Raw genomic sequence first — 19,005 nt, 5'->3', positions numbered from 1 at the left:
TGATTTTGAGTTCGAGCTTTCATATATATATATATATATATATATATATATATATATATATATAATATATATATATATATATATATATCTTGTTATGTACGCACGCATTTCGGGATTAATTTCCTATATGGTTCACGTCCGTATAACGAATACAGATCGTACGAGTTACATACAATCATATATATAGACATACATTTAATACGTGTGTGTGTGTATGTGTATATTATATATATATATATATATATATATATATATATATATATATACACGTATTAAATGTATGTCTATATATATATATATATATATATATATATATATATATATATATATATATATAATTTTATGTAACTCGTACGATCTGTATTCGTTATACGGACGTGAACCATATAGGAAAACATATCTGGAAGAAGTAAATTGTGAGGATAGTTCTAAATTATACGATGAAATTAATTGCGGAGTCCAGTATGTAGAAGAAATGATGGTGAAATGGCGATGGAGACGGCTCGGACGAGTCCTTTTCACAACTCTTCATAGTATGTGATAGTGTATTGGGCTCCTCATCGAATAATGAATTGCTGGAAGTTAAGTGAGGAATTTCTACCGGAATTTTTCAAGTACATTAAAGTTTAAAACTACTTCATTTCCGGCGGTTTTTTTTTTTTTTTTTTTTTTTTTTTAAAGAACTGCCCGGCTTTAAAAGATTCAACGAAGTCTCTCCCAGCTATGTGTGTGTATTTTGGAGATGAGGGGAGGGTTGTGAACTTGTGAGTGGAATGTGAAACGACGGATAAAAGTGAAAGATTTTGCTCTATTATTAGAGTACTGAAAATTAATGTTACTAAGAATCAGGATAAAAGGAGAGAAACAAGATTTTGCTCATTTGTAGTTTTAGCAAGCTGGAAGTGGATGTTAGTGAGAATAGTGTTACAAAGGTAAAATGAAGGAAGAAAGCTTAAGTAAATGTGTTCCTGTGACGAATAACAGTAAATAGAAAAAAAAGAGAGATAAGAGTAATAGAATGTGAGGAAAGGAATATAGCGGAAATTGCAGTAAAGTGAGGAAATGTGGGAATTTTTATATATGTATACATGCATTGTCGACCTAATTAGGAAGCTCTTTTTTTGAAATGTAGTGTTGGTGCTAAATGTTAATAAAAAAAAAATGCAGTACCTTCCGAGATTCTATCCGTAGAATATGTGAAGTACTGGGGACTGAGAGAGAGTTACATAGATACGATGATGACAAAAAGTTAACCTTAAGTAGACATACAGATTGCTGTAGGTGTTTTGGTCATGTAGAACAAGAAGGAGAGGCAACCTGTAGCTATGTAGTTCTAAGTCAAAGCTCACAGTAGGAAGGCGGAAAATCATCAAGATTTGATGGTTGATAAAAGCGTTAAAACAATAGTCCCCTAATTCTCAGGGAACCCAAGGGAAAGAGGAATGGGGGAATATGGAATTTACAAGTTAAGTGATGACGTCGTGTTAATGATGAGACGTGGGGAGACAGACAATTTTATTTTTAATATATTTGCACAGTTAGTCAACCTTAATTGAAAAGGAGGGTGAAGTAATAGCTTAACAATTATTGTTGTATATCAATTATTGTTATATGTCTCTCGAGTCATAGGTAGTAGCAGTTAGTTCAGTAGACCTGTTTTAAACTAGTATTCGCCAGATGCATATCTTTGTTGCATCTGGTGAAACCGCAACACCACCGTTCTGGTCTTTTTCGGAACAACGAAAACAATTTGCGTTGTCATCAGTAATAGGCCTCAGACCTTCGGGACGGGGCACCTTATAGGTAGCAAATTAATCGTGTTAAGTGCTGTTCCAGAGCGACCTGTATTTCTCCAAAAAGAACAAAAAAATAATAAAAAAAATAAAAAAAATAGTAGTAGCTGCAATGTTAAATTAATCTCCTCAAGAATACTTTAGTCTCATGACTTTCTTCATCAGGGTCTTTATTAATAAAGACCCTAATTTTGTTATCAAAGATTAATACAATCTTTGATAACAAAATTAAGGAAATATCGTAGTGCTTTGCGTAAAGTAGATTTGAAACTATTTTCCCACAAGGATTGTATTATCCACATTGAAATATAAAAATTTTAATGCAGTGCAGTGGAAAACGAATGTGGTTTCCATGCAAATATCGAATTAGATGTATATTACGGTGGGTTACCCTTTGACAAGATCATCTTTTAGGTTACAGCATATCTCTGAAGCGATTTATCATTGCTGTTAGATTTAGTTATCCTTAAACCTTCATAGGCTTGGCATTTTAAGGAGATTGCATGCAAAAGATCAGAAGAAATTAACTATGTTGTAATAAACCACTCGGAATAAAGCACTGGAAACATTTTTGGAAAATGTCACGGGCAGGCATCAGTCAGACACCAACTAAAGAAAACGCCTAACTGGAAAGCCCCAGGTCCCGATGAAGTCCATGGATACTGGCTCAAAACTTTAAAGCCCTACACCCAAGAATAGCAGAACAACTCCAGCATTGTATCACAAATCACCATGCGCCCAAATGGATGACCATAGGAAGAACATCCTTAGTCCAGAAAGACAAGAGTAAGGGAAATATACCCAGTAACTACAGGCCTATCACCTGCCTACCAATAATGTGGAAGTTACTATCAGGTATCATCAGCGAAAGGCTATACAACTACCTAGAGGATACAAACACCATCCCCCACCAACAGAAAGGCTGCAGAATGAAGTGTAGGGGCACAAACGACCAGCTCCTGATAGACATAATGCTAATGAAGAACAGTAAGAGAAGGAAAACCAACCTAAGCATGGCATGGATAGACTATAAGAAAGCCTTCGACATGGTACCACACACATGGCTAATAGAATGCCTGGAAATATATGGGGCAGAGGAAAACACCATCAGCTTCCTCAAAAATACAATGCGCAACTGGAATACAATACTTACATGCTCAGGAATAAGACTAGCAGGGGTTAATATCAGGAGAGGGATCTTCCAGGGCGACTCACTGTCCCCACTACTCTTCGTAGTAGCCATGATTCCCATGATAAAAGTATTACAGAAGATGGATGCCGGGTACCAACTCAAGAAAAGAGGCAGCAGAATTAACCATCTGATGTTCATGGACGACATCAAGCTGTATGGTAAGAGCATCAAGGAAATAGATACCCTAATCCAGACTGTAAGGATTGTATCTGGGGACATCAGGGTGGAGTTTGCAATAGAAAAATGTGCCTTAGTCAACATACAAAAGGGCAAAGTAACAAGGACTGAAGGGATAAAGCTACCAGATGGGAACAACATCAAACATAGATGAGTCGGGATACAAATACCTGGGAATAATGGAAGGAGGGGATATAAAACATCAAGAGATGAAGGACACGATCAGGAAAGAATATATGGAGAGACTCAAGGCGATACTCAAGTCAAAACTCAACGCCGGAAATATGATAAAAGCCATAAACTCATGGGCAGTACCAGTAATCAGATACAGCGCAGGAATAGTGGAATGGACGAAGGCAGAACTCCGCAGTATAGATCAGAAAACCAGTATACATATGACAATACACAAAGCACTACACCCAAGAGCAAATACGGACAGACTATACATAACACGAAAGGAAGGAGGGAGAGGACTACTAAGCATAGAGGACTGCGTCACATCACAGAGAAACAGAGCACTGGGGCAATATCTGAAGACCAGTGAAGACGAGTGGCTCAAGAGTGTATGGGAAGAAGGACTGATAAAAGTAGACGAAGACCCAGAAATATATAGAGACAGGAGAAAGACAAGCAGAACAGAGGACTGGCATAACAAACCAATGCACGGAAAATACATGAGATAGACTAAAGAACTAGCCAGTGATGACACGTGGCAATGGCTACTGAGGGGGGAGCTAAAGAAGGAAACTGAAGGAATGATAACAGCGGCAGAAGATCAGGCCCTAAGAACCAGATATGTTCAAAGAACGATAGATGGAAATAACATCTCTCCCATATGTAGGAAGTGCAATACGAAAAATGAAACCATAAACCACATAGCAAGCGAATGTCTGGCACTTGCACAGAACCAGTACAAAAAGAGGCATGATTCAGTAGCAAAAGCCCTCCACTGGAGCCTGTACAAGAAACACCAGCTACCTTGCAGTAATAAGTGGTACGAACACCAACCTGAAGGAGCGATAGAAAACGATCGGGCAAAGATCCTCTGGGACTATGGTATCAGAACAGATAGGGTGATACGTGCAAATAGACCAGACGTGACGTTGATTGACAAAATCAAGAAGAAAGTATCACCCATAGATGTCGCAATACCATGGGACACCAGAGTTGAAGGGAAAGAAAGGGAAAAAATGGATAAGCATCAAGACCTGAAAATAGAATAAGAAGATATGCGATATGCCAGTGGAAATTGTATCCATAATCATAAGAACACTAGGCACGATCCCAAGATCCCTGAAAAGGAATCTGGAAAAACTAGGTACTGAAGTAGCTCCAGGACTCATGCAGTAGAGTGTGATCCTAGAACGGCGCACATACTAGTAAGAAAGTGATGGACTCCTAAGGAGGCAGGATGCAACCCGGAACCCCACACTATAAATACCACCCAGTCGAATTAGAGGACTGTGATAGAGTAAGAAAAAATAATAATAATAATAATAACAGCTTCGTGTATTTCCAGGTAAGATTGCCTGCATATAATGAATTACAATAAAAAGAAGAATAATTCTGTACCTTTCATCTGTCTGAAATTCAGAAATTCAGCGAATTCCTCACACCATCCTTTTTTTAAATAATAAAATGTGTGATACTGCCACCTTGCTCCCAAGTACTAAGCTAAGAACAAAAGCTTTTTGGTTATGCCCCACTTCTTAATATTGCCGTCATTTTCTACAGTATGTGCATGTTGATGATGAAAATTCATTTAGTTTTAGGCCTGGCTTCTCTTTAGTGTGAGGGAAGACCAAAAATTAAATGGGACACTAATCACATGATTCTGCGCCTTCATCTAATTTGAGAACCTGACTGAGAATAAATATAAATACAGTAGAAAAAAAAATAACTTCCGGCTTTCCAGGTGCTACAGCCACATAGGCCGCGTGGGCGGGGAGCAAGTCCTCTCCTTGGGCCTCTTTTGTGTCAAGTGGTGGGACCGAGGGACCATCTATCACGAGCTCTTGCACTCCCTTGGTTTCTTCCACGAGCACAACCGTCCCGACAGAGACCGCCACGTCGAGATCCAGTGGAGCAACATCAAGTATGGACAGCAGAAGAATTTCGAGAAGAGAGAGATGACCGATGTTGAAATGTTTGACATGCCCTACGATCTAGGTAAGTCAAGGGATGGAACTATGGGCGCTGACTTTGGCAACACTGAAAAGTTAGGTTAGTGCAGTGCAATAAGAAAATTATATTTCATACGAAAAGAAGTAAGATTGTGCTGCCGCATAATTGGCCTCAAATTCTAAGTGGTTCTTAGAACTTGGAACATTAGGCTACCTGGAATAACTACGATACGGCTTTTGGAATGGGGTTTCCTCTGTAGGAGCAGATCATTCCTACAAGCTTCCACTTTCAAATGTGAAATATGAATACCTTATTCAGGGATAGAGATGAATGAATCAATAAATAAATATTCATTGCAGGTTCTGTGATGCACTATAGTCCATATGCTTTTGGCAAGTGGTATATCTTTAGTCCAACTATCAAGTCCAGATCAAAAGGTTACAACTTCAAAAGGTCTACTCAACCTACTAAGGTAAGATACATATGTATTACAGTATTTCATAAAGTAATGTGATAATTTCAAGGGAATTAACGGCAACCTATTTCACAGCTGTTTCATTTCATTAACAATTTCTAACATTTGAGTGTAGTCTTGGATGGACGGATGGTATTTACGGGATGGTTTAAAATGGGTAATATTCAGCTCTGGAATGAAAATTCTGAAAAGGACTGTGAAGAAGTTTTGTGAGGTTTAAAACGTAAAGGTTTGAAATATTTGGAAAGTAAAAGAAGGAAAAAAAGACGACAATATAAACGAGGATGCAGTAATCAGAATATAAAATTTTCTTATAAATAATGACTGAATCTTTAAAATGTTAAGATGCCATAAAAAGTAAACCGATCCTCAAGAATATCAGCTTAGAATCTATCATTTATTAAATGAAATAACTAATGCAGTCACCATTTTGCTGCTGTGACAGTTATTAGTCAAAAGAAGAATACTTACTATGGTTTATTTCAATATTGTGAAATGAACTAGTAGGCTTAAAAGTCATGCTAACCCCACTAGCATACACACCTGTTTGAGTGGCATGAAGACCACCAAGACGACTTTTTATTTAATTATTTATTTACAGAAAAGGGTGAAATTTGTCTTGACTCATTTAATTTTGTTTCATTATAGAAAAGAAAGGTAATAACGAGTTTATTTAGTTTACCTTATTTTGTAGAAGAAGGGGAAACCATTTAAAATATATTTGACCTTCTTAAATCCTCTACAGTCACTTTTATTATTTTTAAACTTACATCGTTACGCTAACCCTTTCTACTCTTGCATTATTCAGGTTACCTTTCAACCATCAGTTCTGCTCTATGTACCAGATTTTTTTTTTTTTTTTAATTCTTTCAGCTCTGATTTTGACCGTGGTCTTAGCTTTTCAAAATATTCCTAGTTTTTCTTAAATTTAGAGTTTAATCCATCTCAGAGGTCAACCATGGTAAACAAGGCATGAGAGAATGGCTTTAGCATTTTATATTTTCTCTTATTACTGTTTTTTAACAGAGATCTTTCACATTCACAATTGATCACTGATCACCTTTTCGGGACGAGAGTAAAATCAGATATGCTGAACAGCAGCACCAATATGCTTTAGTGTAGATATGCCTTTCTGTCAAACTTCAGCTCGAGAGGTCCTTTATTCCTCACACCATTGGACACCACAGGGGGGAGTAGTGCTATCAGTGCATCTCATGTGGTAGGCGTCACTTAAGGTTTTTTGCAGCATCCCTTTGGCCCCTTGCTGTGACTGCTTTCATTCCGTTTTACTGTGCCTCCATTCATATTCTCTTTCCTCCATCTTAACATCCACCCTCTCCTAACAATTGGTTCACAGTGCAGCTGTGAGGTTTTCTTCCTGTTACAACCTTCCCTGCCATCATCCTTTGGGATGGTTCTGGCAGACACCCTCCATCCCTCTTAAAAGATATTTTAAACTAGACAGCTCCAACATTTTAAATTTCTATTTCGGCACTGAATGTCCTTCGTCGCCCCAGTGCTTGGCATGTGCATGCCTAAAATCTATAAATCAATCAATCAATCACACCACTGGACTGTGGAGCAGTCTCTCTGGGGATGTCATGCAATTGGAACTTCAAAAGTTCAAGTGGAGATGCAATTAATGCATTACTACCCTATTACGATTCTCTTTGTATTTTAATAATTTACTTACATTCTTATTCCCACCTTTCAGTCAATTTACTTTCTAATGAACCACCAGTCCAGATTTCCTTTTAGGACTCAGAGGCCCTGATTTCAAGTAATGGCCTATGTGGGCTTGTTCCGTATAAATAGTGTTCGTCTTCTGAATAATAATAATAATAATAATAATAATAATAATAATAATAATTAGGGAGTAGACCTTCTCCAAGGCTGTAGCATTAAAAATAATGGCCGTTTCTACAGCATTCAATTCTTGATACCTTTTCATCGGCGTGTTGTTATTGAATCAGATTTCCAAAGGACATGAAAAGTTTTTTTATTTCAGTTTTATTACCTCTGACGTTTCAAACGCGCTCTGGCGATTATTTTCTAAGAGTGAATGGATTGACATACAAGATACGTAGATATATATAGAAAGTGGGGTTGGGTGTACAGTTGACAAGTCAGTTATTAAGCTACATTGTTCATATGCGAACAAACCTTCAGTCTTAACAACAGGATGATTTTCTAGCGCCTTGCTGGATCCGGTTAAAAATCTTAGATGAAAAAGCAAGGAATCTTGAGATCTGGCACACTTGCGTATATCGGGTGAAAACCGGTCAAAGACCACGCACCCACGCTACAGTGTTCAGTCTTTTTCTTAAGCTGGTATCACACTAGTCATTCCTTGTTCGCGGTTTTGGCCAGCATCCAGCCGATGCTCGCGAGCAAAAGTGTTGTATCATCACACTAGGACCTCATGGTTTCGAGGAGCAGTAGGAAAAAGTAAACAAAACAGATCAGCTGATATTATGTTGCAAGATGTGCTGCAGTGATGTGTTTTCTCGGAATGCAAGAATAAAAAAAAAGTTTGTGGGTTCGAGAGTGACTCAGGAGAAGAGAAGCCAAAGGTCTAAGAGTATGTCCTATCAGCAGCAGCCATCTTGTTTGTTTACACTATGCGGTCGCTTGCGGTTTGTGCTCGGAGCTTCCCTTCCAGATGGAAAGCCAAAATCTCGAGCTAAAAGCTCCTAGTTTTCCATTTTCGCCAGCAACGGCTCGCTGCTGGAGAAAAAAAGGCCTAGTGTGAGGCTACTTTTAACTGCCTGGGTGAGAGTCGCTGTTGCCCCCTCTCGGCCTTTTACCCGGTTCTTTGCCCATTTTCGCTATTTTGATTGTCTGTATGTGTGTGCTTGTGTTATGGCTTCCTCTGCTTCTTCTCAGCCTCACCAGCATATGTGCCCAGGAGCTCAAGGATTCCCGTGTTCTCGTTTCCTGGCTTCTTCAGCTACAGACCCACACTCCACTTGCAGTAGGTGTTGTGCCATACCGAATCCCTGCCCGGAACGTCGTGCGTGGCCAAGAGCACAGTGGAAGTTATTTTATAGTAAGAGGGAGCACCGTAGGGTTTCGACCCTTCCTTTGTGGGAAAGGTTTTCATCGCCTCTCCCTGATGCTTTGTCTTCGTCCGCAGTCACACCCCATGATGCTAGAGTTGTGCTTGTGGCTCCTTTTTCGTCCATCGATTCGTCGTTGGAAGTATCAGGAGGCCCTCAGGCTGATTTAATGTGTAATGTCGCCCCCTCCTCCTTGGAAGTTAATTTGCTTCCCGCGATGGAGGGGGCTATTTCATCAGTTTCCCATATTTCAGGTTCGGAGGGGTTGGTGACGCACTCGGTCCCGGAGGCGTTGAGGTCTTCTGGGCCTATTGGGTGTGGGCATTTGAGTGGCTGATAATCCGGGATTAAAGATCACCTGGTGAATGTGCCTCCTGTGTCCGGTGCTGGTTCTCTCTCTCTCTCGTCAGTGTCTAGAGTAGGTTGGTTTCTTAAATTTCTCCTAATTATGGTAGGGAGAAGTTTGGTTTCCTTCTCTGTGTTGGTACTTGGATTTTCCAAAATATGTAGGGCATACTTTGGAGAAGAAGGCAAGTATCAACACAGCGAAGGAGAAATTTTAAGAAACAAACCGATGCCAGACACCAATGAGAGAGAAAGAGAGAGAGAGAGAGAGAGACTTGGATGTCTCAAAGACTTATTAGTCTATCCAAGGAGACATTGTGTGCTCACTCATCTCTAGGACAGGTTTTACTGTTCGTTCACAGTGTTCTAATGATTTTGTCTAGCTTTCTTTTAAACTCTTCCACAATGTTGCAGTTTACAACTTTTGGTGTCACATATTTTATGTGAAGAAGTTCCCACAATGTGTTGTGTTGTATCTCTTCAGTTCTAGTGTCCATCCATTATTTCTTGTCTGGTTTTCGTTTAACGTAAATAGGTTACTGTCTGCTTTTGTTATGCCTTTCAGTATTTTGAATGTTTCTATTAGTTGTCCTCACAATTGTCGTGTTCCTAAGCCATACATGTCCAAGCGCTCTAGTCAGTCATCTTTGGTAACCTATTTGCCTGATGGATGAAATTAATTTTGTGGTTCTTGAGAGAGAGAGAGAGAGAGAGAGAGAGAGAGAGAGAGAGAGAGAGAGAGAGAGAGTCAGGCACATTCCCTGGACAATCTTTAATCTTGGATAACAGCCACTCTCAACTATCCACACCCAATAGGCCCAGATCTCAATGCCTCTGGGACAAATTGCTTCAACAACCTGTGACCAACCAAAATGTAACTTAATAACCAATATGTCAATTGTACACACACCCCCACTTGCTATATAACAGGTTTTGACATAGGAAAAGCCTACTTAAGGAAGTCGCTGTTGAGTTCTCAAGAGAGTACCCTTTCCATGTCTATCCAGAGCTCCATGGTGACCTTGGGACTAATGTCAAAGAATTCTCTTCACTGGTCTTATGGCTGGGTATTATGACATAATGATAAACATAACACGAGATAGAGGGAATTTTCTATTATCCTCAGTGAACACTAATACCCAGTTTACCTACTACGTCAAAACTGCAAGAAGTGTTTAAGTGCCTACACACTGTCATACTGTTTGCATAGAACCAAAATCCGACCTAGACGCCTTTTCTTTCTGCTGGTCAATGTAGAATGATGCCATACCCAAAACCCATGTCTTTTCATCAGGGAAGAGGGGGATGGTTTGAGGACTCAATGGTAACTACCAAAAATAGGTTTTTCCTACATCAAAACCAGTTTCTTTTTATAGCATTGTCACTGTCTCATCCTCAAGGAGCTTTACAAAGAAATTGACAGGTGATGAAAAGCTCTTGGATTCTAATCATAACAACCCAAAAACATTTTTGGTCCAGGGTCAAGCCACTAGTTTCAAGGCCCCATTTTTTATTCCAAATACCTTTAGGTTTGATAGCAAAGAACAAGAAACTAAGTGCAAACTTACATTTTATAGGGTGAATTTCTCTGATGACTTACCTAAGGATGCTGGGTATGGTTGCAGTATTGTCAAACCCTCCCCAGCGATAATTAGCATACCCGCCTGCTGGGAAGACCCATGGTTTGCTGCTGTAGCGCCTATGAGCCAAGAATATATATGCCACCTACCTGGGCATAATGTTGTCTGCTAATTCTAGTTTACTAAGAGTAGGAGATTTCCTTCTTAAAGAAGTCCCATTCTTGGCCAGGAATGACAGGCCAGAGGACAATAAAAATTGATTGTCAGCTCTTTGCTTGATGTATTATCTCCGTCTATGAGATCCTGGTTTACTAATATGAGCTCCTGATACTAATGCAATCAAGAACATTGCATACTGTAGCTTGTGAATTGTGGTTGTCCCCCTCTAATAGGAAGACCCGTGGTTTGTATCAATTCAGGTCCACTGAATTGCGGGGCTGATCGAATTCTAAGCACCTTGTTCAAGGACCAAGTAACTGGAACCCTTCTAGAGGGGATCTTTGTAGTGTAAAGGACTGCAGAAGGGAAGTGACAACTCTTATATTAGAGTCAAATCACGAAATCACAAATCAATGATTCTGTTAATGCTGCCTTGTATTCCATGATTGCTGTAACTGCAAGGCATTTGTCTTCAAAAGGGTTGAGAAATTTTAAGATTTGTTTCCCTAGAATTTTTTATTGGGTTCTCAGTATGGATATAATGTAACTTTATCTTCCGTACATACTGGTATTGTCAGATATATGAAGTCTGTAATTTTTGCACCAGGTACCTAGCAATGTTGGGGGAGTAATTTTCACGGTATAGATGTTTAAGAAAATCCACTCATGAAGGTCTTGGCTTAGAAAGGAGGATCCTTAAAACGACTTTCCCTCCCACTATCTGGGATAAAACAGCAAACAGTTTAGGAATTTATCACTTTGCCCGTTATTTAAGTACGAGGAACCAATGCCTGTTTTGCCAGTTTGGGGCTGTTAAGTAAGCTGTTCCTTAGTAGGTTAGGAGTTTGCTCAACACCCTCGAAATCTGGAACTATGGAGGAAAGGGTATATCATCCTCCATCTGTTCCAGTCTTGTAGGAAGCATCTCTTGCTGTTGCTTGCCTGGTAGTTTGTGATTCTCATATATGGCGAACAGTCCACTTCCATTTGCAGAAGCATGTTGGCTTTTTTCTGAGAGTGGTTGTCCAATTCCACTCTGTTGAGGATGTCATTTTCCTTGATAGCGAGTCTATATTACATTAAGACACTCCGTAATGTGAATTGCAGAGAAGTACCACTTCCTTTCTTGTCCCATCGAAGGATGGCTAGCATTACCATATGGAGAGGAGGTGGGTATTATCCCGACCTCTTAATGTAGGACATTGCAGTCGTGTTGTCTAGAACCAACTAAATGTGTCTCATCTAGAGGTTTGAGTTATTTGAGAGACAAAAAGGCAGCTATCAGATCCAGGAAATTCATATGACAATTCCTTGGAGTAGCTGAAGACCTCCTTGCCACCTGACGCTCCTCCCAACCTGTCAACAAGGCATTTGTGTGTATTATCATTCATACAGACTGAGGAGTCAGGGTGACCTGTATCGCCAGAGATTCCTTCCAGGATCAAGACCAAAGTATCTCCCCAACATTTTCAATATGTAAATTCGTAGACTACAAACCTTAAAATTATATAGTCTAGAAAGGAGAAGAGAATGCTACATGATAATTCAGGCATGGAAACAGATAGAAGGAATAGCCGAAAACATCATGGAGCTAAAAATATCAGAAAGAGCAAGCAGAGGTAGATTAATAGTGCCCAAAACTATACCAGGAAGAATAAGGAAAGCACACAGGACATTAATCCACTACGCACCAGCATTGATAATGCAGCGTCTATTCAATGCGTTGCCAGCTCATCTGAGGAATATATCAGGAGTGAGCGTACATGTGTTTAAGAATAAGCTCGACCAATATCTAAGCTGCATCTCCCAGACCATCCAAGATTGGAAGATGCAAAATATACCGGAAGATGTACTAGCAACTCTCTGGTAGACATTAGAGGTGCCTCACACTGAGGGACCTTGGGCAACCCGAACAAGATGTAAGGTAAGGTAAGGACTGTTGTCATTTCCACTGGGTTCAGGTGGATCCTTGTATCCCTTATGGGGAAGGATCCTAATTTCCTTATGGAATTGATCAAATGCCGCAAGCTGTGTATCCCATTTGGGGAAGCTTGCACATTTTGACTGAGATTCAACAACTGAACTGTAACTGCCTGTTACTAAAGGGACAGAGGTCCTGGGTAAGTTACAATACCCCTACAGAAATATAGTAATATCAGTTGGAGTCAGATGGATCCTAGTATCCCTTTTGGGGGAAAAGATCCTCTTCAGCATCGATAGCTATAAATAGGGATAGAATTTCTTCTATAAGGGTTCTCCCATGGCTACCTCAAATTTGTGTCCCTGACCCATCTGGATTCGGCAGGGTCATTTCAGTGGCAATGCCCCCTTCGTATTCTATAGTAAGAATGCCTCCCTCATATAAAAATCCCTCTGTTTCCTCTGCAGGTTTAACCTGGGAGGTAGTGGGGACTGATGTTACTGGGTTTTTGCCCAAACATAAAACACCTTGGAGGTTACTGGGTTTTGACCCAATCATAAATCTCGGTCTGAGAAAAAAGGGTTACATATCTGCTGCTGTAGTTTTGCCGGAAAGACAATTTATGCTGAACCATAGGAATCAGTTTCATCATTAAAACTTGCTTGCAGTTGGTATGAGCCATATCCACTAGCACAAAATGACCCAAGCAATACAGAACACTTGAACTGAGGGTCCTGCATAATGGCAGCCCTGTAGTGATATAAAGCAAGTTGTTATTAGAAGCCAGTCAGTATTAAATCATGGGACACCTCTGTAGTTCTTCATACAGTTTCCATATTTGTAATAGATTCTATTAGAAATCTATGTTAACATAAGCCCTTTGAGATTTAAGTTAGTTTTGACAGCCATATATATACTATGGCTGTGCAATATATGTCTTTTTGCATTATCTAGCCTATGTATAATTTTAATTTTAATTCTCATATCATTTGGACTAATATCCTATGTACTAATTTCTGTAGTTAGCCCAAGCCACTGTATTTAAATGCTTTGGGTTAATTAATTACGCCTACGATACGGTTTATATCCCGTCCTAGGCTATTCAGGCTAAACTACCACTTAGTACAGCAACAAAAAGAAGTTTCCTAAATTGTTCTTCTAGCCTAGTATAGGGCATTGCCTAATCCAGATTATTTTAGATCAAATTAAAAGCTATATAAAAACAGTTACTTTCATGTAAATTCGTAGTTAGGCTAACATCTTTTGTCTAACTCGGATTGTTTATATCTAGCCCTAGGCTACTTGGTCTACTATATAAAACAGTAACTTTCTAATATGAAACTCACTGATGTGTAATTTTATAGTAAGGGTATCACCTAGTATAGGTTGTCTAATCCTGATTAATTTACCTTTAGAGGTCTGGGATTAACCAGGTGTAATTTGTAGTCTTCAAGATAGGCTACTACCTCATAGTCCATTAAATTTTGGTCTATGCACTGTTTTTGGTCCATATAAAACAGTAAATTACTAATGTGAATCTTTATAGCTAGGCTATCACCTAGTGTCCATTATTGTCCTCCTGATTCTCATTTAAGTCTACTAAAGCTAGGCTAGCCTATCATCTAGTTAGGGTCACTGTTCAAAATCAACGTAAATTATCTGATTCCCTCTCAAGGGTATGCACATGATAGCCTACAGTATTAAGACAATGCTTAAATATACAGGCTATATAGAAAGTGAAAATGAAAATGTCTGTAGCCTTTTATCTAATTCTAAGGTCTTTGGTGTAAACTTCGGCTACTGACTATAGGCCTATAGCCTAAAGGCCTGTCCACACGACTGGGCCTGATCAGCTGACCTCCCCTCTTAACGGGCACACTTGACGGCGAACCGTCAAATTGCCTGATGGGTCTTGTAGCAAAATCACCATGGTGGTGCCCGATGGCTTGAGCTTCGACCCTGGCAGACATACGTTAACCAAATACATTTCTTTTACTGAGCCATTTTTTGCACCACAATCTCTTCTTTTTCATCTCGCACAAAGCAATTATTGTGCTACACTATCTTCTTTGTGGTAGGCACGTTTATCGTACAGCACTGAACACTACTGGCATCGTCGGGCAAACCCACCTCTCCATCGCCTCACCCGTGTGGACAATATTCACGGGTACGCCCGCCAGAATTTGCCCGTCAACCCGGGAGTACGCCGATCAGGCCTGCTCGTGTGGACAGGCCTTAACAGGATATGTCCCTAAATCTTACCTTAATTAAGTTTAGTGCTTAATCCAGGTTATTTTTTTCTTCATCCTAAAGGATACATAATCCTAGGTTATAGGCTACAGATATCTATTACAATCTAGCTAACATACTCACTAAATCGACATAGATTGTAGGCGACTATTCAAAACAACTTTCACTTCTACAAACAGCTAACGAGTGCAAATTGTGAAAAGTGCCGATATGTATTGGTGAAAAAAACCGGTTTTCTGCTTTCCACACATTAATACAACTGTTCCATGGTCTAAACTAAAATATTTTTAGTTGGAACTTGAATTTACATACTCAGCTTTCAAGTTGGAGGTTTCCATGAACTTCGGCAATGAAATCAATAAGCGAAGAATGAAACTCACGGAGCTAATGATCCTAAATCGCCAGTGCCGACATGTACGGCAAAAATCGACGGTTTACGGCTTTTCTCGCACACAAAAATCATTGTTCCACATTATAAACTTGCAAAATTTTTAACTGAAACCTAAAATTGTACACTTACCTTTCAGCGTATGTTTCCATGATCCTTGGTAATGAAATTAATAAGCGAAGAACAAAATTCTTGGACTTAGCATAAGATTATAAATCGTAAGAAGTGCAACTTGCGTTGGCGAAATAAGCCTTTTACAGTTTTTCACTGTAAGTCATTGTTCCACTGTAAACTAAAAAATTTTTAACTGGAACTTACAACTATGCACTTAGTTGAATCAATAAATGAAGAAGTGGCTGAATCAATAAGCGTAGAAAGGGCTTATCTGAGCTCTGGTTTCTTGAAAGACTAGAAAAAGGAATGGGGTCTTAGTCAGATTTTGGTCGTTCGTAAACAATGTGACGGTGCGTATGCGCATAACCTCCTCCTCTTCTTGCGGTTTTGACTTAGTAAGTAAACTGTGTATTAGCGTTCGCTGAGGATAATAGAAAGTGCCCTTTCTTCCTGAGTCCATTTATACTCTATCACATGTTATAATGTTTATCATTACAACACAATACCCAGCCATAAGACCAGTTAAGAGAATTCTTTGACATTAGTCTGGTCACCATGGAGCTTTGGATAGACCACGGAAAGGGTACTCCCTTGAGGACGAGTCAGCAACTACGCTATCAAAAATACTCATGTAACTAGTATGTCAATCCATTCATTCTTTGAAGATAATCACCAGAGCGTGTTTGAAAAAAACCACAGGTAATAAAATTGGAATAATAAGAAAACTTTTCATGTCCTCTGGAAATTGATACACCAGCTACATGCTGATGTAAAGAAGATATGAATGTATTAAGAAGAATAAATAAGACAATATAAATTAAATGCAGCAGAAACAGCCATTATTTCTAATAAAAATACTTTAAAAATAATAATGATAATAGTGAAGAGTATGCCATAAGAGATAAGACAATTAGGTAATTAGGTACAAGTCTAATGCAGTGAGAAGATAACCTTCCAATAATTCAATGGGGCAAGCTATCGTTAAGAATGGGGAGAAAAGTTATCTTTTATGAAATTTGTTAGGAAAGTAGCATTTTTATTCCTTACATTATACTTTATTCCTTACATTATACTTAACATAAAAAGATGAAGGTATTTATGGCTAAAGAATGGCCTCCAAGGTCAAGAGAGCAATTGAGCACTCTACGTTCTGTACTTAACGTAAAAAACTGGGGTATATTTTAAAATTTATACAATGATTTGTCCATATAAAAATACAGTTATCTTCTTTGGAAGCTGGTGCTCTTTTTAAAGTTTGGTAAAAGAAAAAAGGGTAGTTAAATAGTGGTGGGTAAACAGTAAATTGAATCACTTTTGTCTTCAGCTACCATACTGTGCAGATACTGTTGGAAATGCTCTGATCATGGTAGTGGTTGAAGCAAATGCATGTGCTTTATTTTCTAATTTTGAATGGTTGACAACTTTGGCTTGTTTGTGGATTACTGTATTGTGGTTTTGACTGTGACAAGGTTGGTGCCTGATAATTCTCTGGATCGGTGTAGATGTTCCAGGCAAGATTAAATTATCACTAGATTTGTCTGTAACTGTAGACCCTCATTCTATGTACTGATTGCATAGATCAGGAGTGTATGCTGTCCTTGAACTGTGTTAAGCATATCTCTTGATTTCCTACCCAGTGGAAGATACACAGGTTAGGAGGAAGAAGTCAAAGGTTACATTAGGGTCTTCTGAGAATATGTTGCTATTCGCACCACTTCTTCCCTGACCTGTGCTTACTTTGACCCTGCTGCTGCTTTTGGGGTGGTGTCTGCCTGTTCTCACATTGTTCAGTCCAAGAAGGATGTTTGTTGGTCAGAAAGCGATCCACAGTCTCACCTGCTTCAGTCCCTACTTCTCTAGCATTAATTTAAAGATATCCCAAGGATATGAAGGAGCTCCTAAGGGTGCTGTCATCTGGCATTTTGTGAAATCTTTCCCAGTATGCCTCCCTTAACCATTAGCTTCAGCTTATAGTTGTATTTGACAGTCAGCAGTTTCTTTTTAGTGGTAGGGCATGACATTGTTGAGTCCATTACTGATTATGATAAGAACAATGCTGGTCTACCAATTGCTAAGAAAGGTCACTAGTTTAAGGGAAAGGCTCAAGAGTTTTGGAGTGTGTCCGACTTTATTCTCGGAAACTTGCTTGTTTTGACTGAGCGTGCAGTGAAAAACAAGTGAACAGTAAACCTATACTCTGTTTTTTTCCATCTGTCCATCCGCCTGTGGTGTTTGCGCATGGTAACACTGCGGGCTTTAAATAATACCTATTTCGAATATTAACGGTGTAATTCGCATATAGTAAATTATTAAAACACTTTTCAGTTGCAAATGTACACCCAGATATCCTTTTATTTACCTAAAACTTACACATAGCGTAACTATTTAAAGCTCGGGACGCAGTGTTACCATGCGAAAACACCACAGGCGGATGGACAGATGGAAAAAAATAAAGTATAGTAGGAGGTAAACACATTGCCATGGGGGTAACTGCGTGAATGGCTATCAAAGCTAGCGGTTAACCCAGATTTTGGCAGTGAACCTTGTGAAGCTTTGTTGCATAGGAGTGGTTCTTCACGCGAGACAAAATTTGCATTGTCATTGGAACAAGTTGTATATTATATTAAAATAATTAGCATTTTTCATAGATATGCAAACATGGTTATTTATTAAAGTCCTATCTTTATGATTCTTTTGCATAAGGGAAAAGTGACATTGTTAACTGAGTGAGTGGTTTCCCTCAAACCCCCATTCACCTTGTTGCCAAGTTCCAATGATTGGACTAGCTTTTGATATGGTAATTTTTATGCAAATAGCATTGAAATTGATAAAAAGGAAATCCCTTTTACCCTGACATGAACAGAAAAATTTTTGATGAATTGGTCTGATTTACAATAAATGATAAAAGGGTTTTCCAGAAAGTGTCAACATAATTTATGAAATTGGTTTCTCTTACATTTCAAAAATAGCCAATGGTTAATTAAACGCTCTCTTTCAGATTGATTACCAAAAGCTAAATCATCTGTACAGATGTGCACGCCAAGGTACAGTATTTCAAATTTTTTCAGAACTTTCTTGTGATTAACAAATTACCTTCAACATTCAGCAGAGTATACATGATGACTCAAATAGTGTATAAATTACGTTTAGTCTCCCAGTTGAAAAATGTCATTCAGATTGCTATAACTCTCTTAACTGCAGTACAGTATTTTATATTTCATGAGATTTACTATAAACCTTAAACAGAAGAGTGGATAAAGTCTTAATAAAAAATCTCAGTTTTGTAGAAAGTACAATTCCCCAGTAACTTTTATTAGGCCTGTAAAGAATGGCCATTGTCAACTCCTAAATTGTCGTTTTTCTATTATAGCTGTGCATATGAGGACACCACTGAGTACAAAATGATAGTGAATGGAAGGTTTTAATTT

General features: G+C 38.8%; 1 protein-coding gene across 1 annotated transcript in view; it reads left to right on the top strand.

The window, feature by feature from the left end:
- Positions 1 to 19,005, top strand: part of LOC135197232 (zinc metalloproteinase nas-23-like) — an 86,299-nt gene that overhangs the window by 59,862 nt on the left and 7,432 nt on the right. Inside the window, exons 7-9 of the mRNA XM_064224317.1 lie at positions 5,078 to 5,331; positions 5,646 to 5,758; positions 18,576 to 18,621. Coding sequence (XP_064080387.1) covers positions 5,078 to 5,331; positions 5,646 to 5,758; positions 18,576 to 18,621 — 413 coding nt within the window. The remainder of the gene's footprint in view (positions 1 to 5,077; positions 5,332 to 5,645; positions 5,759 to 18,575; positions 18,622 to 19,005) is intronic.

This window comes from Macrobrachium nipponense, chromosome 18, assembly GCF_015104395.2.
Source record: "Macrobrachium nipponense isolate FS-2020 chromosome 18, ASM1510439v2, whole genome shotgun sequence".
NCBI lineage: Eukaryota > Metazoa > Arthropoda > Malacostraca > Decapoda > Palaemonidae > Macrobrachium > Macrobrachium nipponense.
The sequence above is the reverse complement of the archived record's forward strand: the minus strand, read 5'-3'. Positions and strand labels throughout refer to the sequence as shown.